Source organism: Grammomys surdaster, unplaced genomic scaffold, assembly GCF_004785775.1.
Source record: "Grammomys surdaster isolate TR1022 unplaced genomic scaffold, NIH_TR_1.0 134, whole genome shotgun sequence".
In the NCBI taxonomy this organism is placed as follows: Eukaryota; Metazoa; Chordata; class Mammalia; order Rodentia; family Muridae; genus Grammomys; species Grammomys surdaster.
In genome coordinates, this window is record NW_021604592.1 from 1,433,107 (window position 1) to 1,440,119 (window position 7,013).

The 7,013-nt window shown below is 43.1% G+C and overlaps 1 protein-coding gene across 1 annotated transcript in view; it reads left to right on the forward strand.

Moving 5' to 3' along the window:
• The first annotated feature begins 458 nt into the window (after window positions 1-458).
• Kcnd2 (potassium voltage-gated channel subfamily D member 2) overlaps window positions 459-7,013 on the forward strand; it is a 479,008-nt gene continuing 472,453 nt past the window's right edge. Inside the window, exon 1 of the mRNA XM_028762623.1 lies at window positions 459-2,524. Within this exon, the coding sequence (XP_028618456.1) occupies window positions 1,410-2,524 (1,115 nt within the window). The 5' untranslated portion in view covers window positions 459-1,409. The remainder of the gene's footprint in view (window positions 2,525-7,013) is intronic.

Genomic DNA, 7,013 nt, shown 5'->3' on the forward strand with positions numbered 1-7,013 from the left:
TTCCCTGCTTATTTATCGATCGCACGGGTAGATCTGCGCGCAGAGCTCGGGGGAGATGCGGGACCACCCACTGGCGGGGAAGCAGCGAGCAGCCCTCTCGCGCCCCCGCGCCGCCGAGCGCCTCCTGCCTCCGCGCCCGGACGCCAGCCCGCTCCCGCCTCGGTCCCGGCCCCACGCCGCCACCGCCCGCCCCGCAGCCCGACAGCCCCGCAGTCCCGGAGCCCCGCAGCCCCGCAGCGCCCCGACCCCGGGGACGCTGGCCGCGCAGTAAGTTGGCAGGAGCGAGTGGCCTGGGCGGCTCGCCTCCCCCGCACCTTTTTGAACTTGTTGCTGTTGGCTCTGCTCGCCTGCGCCTGGCTTTTGGGAAGGTGACAAGGAGGAGGGAGGCACGGAGGGTGGGGGAAGGGGACGGAGAGCTCGCCAGAGCTTTATTTATGCTCCCCGGGAGCCTGGGATCTGGCTGCTCGGGAGCCACTGGCTCTGCCTTTCCCTTTCCGGGTGCAAGGCGACAGCAAAGTCTCTATGCAACTCAGCCCTGGCGCGCACTTTGCCAGGTATGTACCGCGGGCGAGGCGCGTTCTGCGCGGAGGCAGATGCTGCTGCCGCCACGGCGGCGGCGGCTGCCAGCTCCCGGGCTCTATAACTGTCACACTGCACCTGAGCTGAACTTGAACAGAGAGTGAAGGGGGCCCATCGGGCGAACGCTCTCAGCTGGCACAGAGGGTGTCAGTCGTCGTAGGGGGAGAAAGAGCTCTAGACCGACGCCCCCCGCCGCGAGCCCTGCACTTCACCTCCATCCCTGCAAGCGCAGCGTGAGTAGAGGCAGCCAGCGGACTCCAAGGGACGCGGGACAGCAGCTGTGACCGCATCTCCGGAGCTACAACAACAGGTCGTCTTTTTGAGACGCCTTTGGCGGGAAGGACCACTTCAGCAAAAAGGGAAGGTGAAAGGGTTCTTTCTTTTAAGAGACTACCACTGGTTGACTTTCCCTGTTTCCTCTCTCCTGCTCTATATACCGACCCTATATCAACCAGACTGTATCAGGGGAGAAGTGAAGACACCTGTTTGAAGCAAGGCTGTCTCCTGTCTCCGAAGTCACCTGTGCGTTTATATGTGCCAGGAGCTGCCCTGCTCTAACTGTTGGCAGAGATTTGTTTAGGCTCTTTGGAGAGAGAATTTTAGGTCACTGTATTTTTTTTTTCTCTCAGTATCCTAAATACTTGTTTGTGAGGGAAACCTTGCCTTCCGAGTACTGTGACTTCACCTGAGCCACCTTGGAATAACCGTGTTCCTGTGAGCAGTGTCCCCCAGTGTTTGTCTGAAGTGAAGAAGAGAGGGCATTTTGTTACTTTCATTGTGTTACTTTGGGTGACCCCTGATCACTCTTGGGACCTCCACTTCCAGACAGCATGGCAGCCGGTGTTGCAGCATGGCTGCCCTTTGCCAGGGCAGCCGCCATTGGGTGGATGCCTGTTGCCTCTGGGCCTATGCCAGCTCCCCCAAGACAGGAGAGAAAAAGGACTCAGGATGCTCTAATTGTGCTGAACGTGAGTGGCACCCGTTTCCAGACATGGCAAGACACCCTGGAACGATACCCAGACACTCTGCTGGGCAGTTCTGAGAGAGACTTTTTCTACCATCCAGAGACCCAACAATATTTCTTTGACCGTGACCCAGACATCTTCCGCCACATCCTCAATTTCTACCGTACAGGGAAGCTTCACTATCCCCGCCATGAGTGCATCTCAGCTTATGATGAAGAATTGGCCTTTTTTGGCCTCATCCCAGAAATTATTGGCGACTGCTGTTATGAGGAGTACAAGGATCGCAGGCGGGAGAATGCAGAGCGCCTCCAAGATGATGCAGACACTGACAATACAGGAGAGAGTGCGCTGCCCACCATGACTGCTAGGCAGAGAGTCTGGCGGGCCTTTGAGAATCCCCACACCAGCACCATGGCCCTGGTGTTCTACTATGTGACTGGGTTCTTCATTGCAGTCTCAGTCATCGCGAATGTGGTTGAAACAGTTCCATGTGGGTCTAGCCCAGGCCACATAAAAGAACTTCCTTGTGGGGAGAGGTATGCAGTGGCCTTCTTCTGCTTGGATACAGCCTGTGTCATGATCTTCACAGTTGAGTACTTGCTTCGCCTGGCCGCAGCACCTAGTCGTTACCGTTTTGTGCGCAGTGTCATGAGTATCATCGACGTGGTGGCCATCCTACCCTATTACATTGGGCTGGTGATGACAGACAATGAGGATGTCAGTGGAGCCTTTGTTACACTTCGAGTCTTTCGAGTCTTCAGGATCTTTAAGTTTTCCCGCCACTCTCAAGGCCTGCGTATACTGGGGTACACGCTGAAGAGCTGTGCGTCAGAACTGGGCTTCTTGCTCTTTTCTCTCACAATGGCTATCATCATTTTCGCTACGGTTATGTTCTACGCAGAGAAGGGCTCTTCAGCAAGCAAGTTCACCAGCATCCCTGCAGCCTTCTGGTACACCATCGTCACCATGACAACACTAGGGTAGGTGCCATTGTAGGAAATGGGATGGGGATTGGACTTGGGGTGGTTTGATTTTGAATCTCTTAGGGCTTCCTGATGCTTTAGAGTGACTACTATGAATGGATTTATGAAAGCACTATTTATATTTTTGTTTGTTTGTTTTTGTTTTTCTCTGTATAGCCCTGGCTGTCCTGGAACTCACTCTGTAGACCAGGCTGGCCTCGAACTCAGAAATCCACCTTCCTCTGCCTCCCAAGTGCTGGGATTAAAGGCGTCCGCCACCACTGCCCAACTTGAAAGCACTATTTAAAAGTTTGGAAACAAATATTTTGATCTGTGAAATGGGTATGACAAAAACAATTGAAATTATTAGGGAGTTACAGGCAAATATTAATTACTGATACCATAAACTGACAAATATAGACTTACTAGACTAATAGATGTGGATGGCCTGTCTTTCAACCTAAGAGTCTTGTCTAATTTTACATCATTATAAAAATTATAGATATGATTTTCAAAATTTTTATATCAGTATGCTATCATGTTCATTTTCATTATGATTAATGGGCTATACTTAGAATATCAGATGGGAAACAGGCCAACCATACAATATATAATGTTTGAAAGTCTAGGTTTGCCTCTTGTTTTTAAGACGCATATGACTGACATCCCTAGAGTTTTCAGAAGCTATGGGACCTATCAGTCAAAGAGTCTACAGATGGTCCATCAACTACCTCTGGAAGGCAGAACAGCCTCTGCGAGATTAATTGTTATCATCGGCCAGTTGCAGTGTGCAATTTTGGGTCCTAAATTTCTTCTAGAATTCTTCCCTTCATTCTTTTATTTGAGGACATGAAGTTTTTACAAACCAAAGGAATATATTCTGAATTCATGTTTTCTGAAATAGACTTTTTAAGAAAAGACTTAAGATTTCTTTAGTTGTTACAAAGAATGGTGGGAGTGATTATGAATGCTACTCCAAGTGCTGAAAAGTAGCAGCACTGGCCACAGTAGAAAAACTAATAAAATAAACTAGAAAGAGACAGCTACTTTGTAGCTTCCTTAGATAATCCTTGGAGTGGTATCAGTGTTCATTCTTTAGCTTTGTTGCTGCGTTTCTTGCCTAGGCAATCAGGATAAGAAGGATTTGGTAGGGGCTATAGGAAAAAAGTTATTCCCAAGGCTGTATTTTCAGCTTTGTGTTTCTGGCTCATTTAATTGGCTTCTTTAAATGACATTGTGGTTAAAGTCAACTTAATTTTATTGGCCATATTGTGCTGAAAAAAATTTCTCGTGTTATATGGCCAACTAGTGGAATATGTTTTTATGAGGGGAAATTTCTGGCTGAGTTAATGAAGAGACGGGCTGAAGTATAAAATATAGGGTTTTGGAATTTGATTAAGTCTCCCATCTCTTTGAGAATGTAATTATAGCTTTTAAAGGTGAATGAAGGGAATCTGAATCCTTCTGCCTTCATTCTCCTTTATCCTGCCGGTCGTTGTGTGACAGATAAGAGAGGATGTGGCCGATTATTACAGGTGCTTACTCTCTCTCAAAAGAGTTATGCTTAGTTTTTTTTGTTCTATATCTGTGTTATGAGGAATCACGAAAGGGCAATCAGGTAGTGAGGATTGCTGTCATCATTTCCCATTTGAGCTGTACTAAAGAAGCTCTCTGTTAAGACGAAAACAAAGGAGGAGCTACTGAAAGGCAGTATGCTTTACAAAACGTGGTGGTGTGCAGGGTTTTCGTGAGGTCTCAGAGAGTCATTTAACGTTGCATATTGTCTAGGTGATCGAATGTAGGTACCATTACAAGGAATGAGGACCAGTTTCTAATTTTAAAGAGCTGAGCTTCTAGACATGAGAAGTTAATGTTAACACTTATTTCTGGAGATGGCTTCTAATTCTTTCTCTTGAAATGCATGCTACTTTCTGGGAAAGTGGACTGTGTTACTGTTATACTCACAAGCCTTATCTTGTGGATGATTTAACAAACTAAGTTTCTTATGCAGCATCTAGGTGAGCACAGAGGAACAGTTAAATGCACAAACTTTCTAGAACTTGGAAGCAATAAGGGGGGTTAATTTTTAAGACTTTCAGTTTTACTGAAGTTGAAAATTTTATTTTTTAAAAAATAAGCTAATTAATGAGTCAGATTGAGAAAAACAACACTCGGGCTTTTAATATGTAGAATCAATCAAAATATATGTGAACATTTAGGAAAACCTATGCTTTATATAACACACTACGCTCTCTTACAGGAATATCTGCAGTCCCTTTTCTAAACGTGTTTATATTATTTTAATTGCCTGGACAAATAGACTCTTAAACTCCTTGTCTTTTTGGTGTCTCATTGTTAATGGCCTTGTGACTCTGTGCTATTTAAGAATGGAAGAGATGTATCACATCTGTCTGTGACTTTATCTTGTATGCTGAGATTTTAGAAGGTTAAGTATAAACTTTCTGGAAAATACGCAGTAGTTTTAGCAGTTGTCAAGCTGTGACTGATAGACGCTCAGGAGTTTCATACCAGACTTCCTATGTTCTCTTTATGTGGCTATTATTTTTAATGAAGCTAATATCTATTAATTGATGAGGTCAGATGTGAAATTGATATCCTACATGATATTATCAGAAGTACCATCCGATATGAATTCTGTTTTCATGAGAAGAAAAATAATCAAGTACATTCTGATTCAGGTCTGACAGAATCAGCTAGTACGTCTGAGATCACTGTAGATTGTATCTAGTTGGTTTTGGCTTTGGAGAATTCAGTGTGTCTATCTTAGGACTACTATATTCATATAATGTTCTCAAATATTAGTGTTATCATAGACTATAACATGACTGTGCTTACTAGGTAAGTATCTAATCTGCCAGTAAAATGTAGATAATTTTAAGACTACTAATCTTGTATCAGTGAAAGTAGAAAACATATCAGTAATATCAATAAAAGGACATGAGTGGAAATCTTTTTTTCATTTTTTATTGGTTATTTTATTTATTTAGATTTCAAATGATCCCCCTTCCTACTTTCCACTCTACAAGCTCCCATATTTTTCCCCTCCTCCTGCCTCTATGAAGGTGCTCCCCCATCAGCCCACCCACTCCAGGCTCAGTGCCCTAGCATTCCCCTACCTTGGATCATTGACCCTCCACAGGACATAGGGGTCCGCTCCCAGTGATGAAGAGGAAATATTGTTAAAAGCTTAGGCTGAATGATATGTGTATCAGTTCTTTCGTCTCACCCCTTCTTTTTCAAACATATTTACTTACCGACACATGACCAAGGGGCTACCTCCCTGTCCTCTATTTGTAATCCCCTTTTGAAAATGAAAAGTCTATTGCTTTGAACTGTCTAAACCTAGAAAGAACCCATAGTTGCTCTTCGGTCACGGTTAGGGACAGCATATCCAGTTGATGTATTTTTCTCGGGTAGAAGTGCTTACATAATGCTAAATTTGGGAAGTTCCTAAGTATTGTATAATGACAATTAGAAATTGATTTGCAAATGTGGTTCAGTGGAGTTGAGCCTCAGTTTTCATTTTTCTTCATGCTCATGACTTTTGCATGGAAGTGATACCAGGTGGCACAGTGAATCCTTGGGGACTTAATAGCAGGTTAGCCAAAATTTGTGTTCCCAGTCATGTTCCCTAACCATATTTCTTATAACATGAAGCTCAAGAAGTTCAGAAATACTCTTCCATTTCTGTGGCCCATTCCACTTCTTTAACCATAAAACCAAATTGTTTTCCTCAAAGGTTTTTTTAATATGGGATTAAAAATGGCTGTGTGGTATTTCTGTAAACCTTGGACATAAAAGTCAAATGCTATGACTATTATTCTGATTTCTGAGCAAATGTAAAAAAAACTAAAACGTTGATATGCTCACTGGAAAACAATAAAGAAGAATTATGGCTTTGGTCATAAATAATGATGTGGTGGTCCTTTTCTAAAGCCTTAAAAACAGCAACAAAAAATGACCACCCTTTTTGTGTTTCAATTTTAATAGTTCTAATGAATTATAATTGTTGATTGTTTTCTGAGACAAGATCTTATGAAGACCTGGTTGGTTTTGAACCCAGGGTATAGTTGAGACTAGTCTTGAACTCTTGATTGGCCTGCTTCCACATTCCAGATTTTAGATTCTAGGCATCTGCTGTCATAATCAGTTTGTAAAATTTGCTTGCGAGAAACAGAATGAGTGAAAGTTTAGAAGTTAGAAGTTAGTCCAGTGGTAAAGGCATGCTTAACAAAAGAGAGTCTTGCATTTTTGTCTCAGTTTCAAATGAAAAGTAAAAAGCAATGTAATTTTATTGCAAATTTTCTCACAAATCATTTTTTCTTAGAAAGAAATAATTTAGGACTTTAGCACACATCTACAATTATATCCACCAAGTAGGATACTTTTAGAAATATGCATTAAAAGAAGAAGACAGAAGATAACTTTATTTTATTTTATTTTATTTTATTTTATTTTATTTTATTTTATTTTATTTTATTTTATT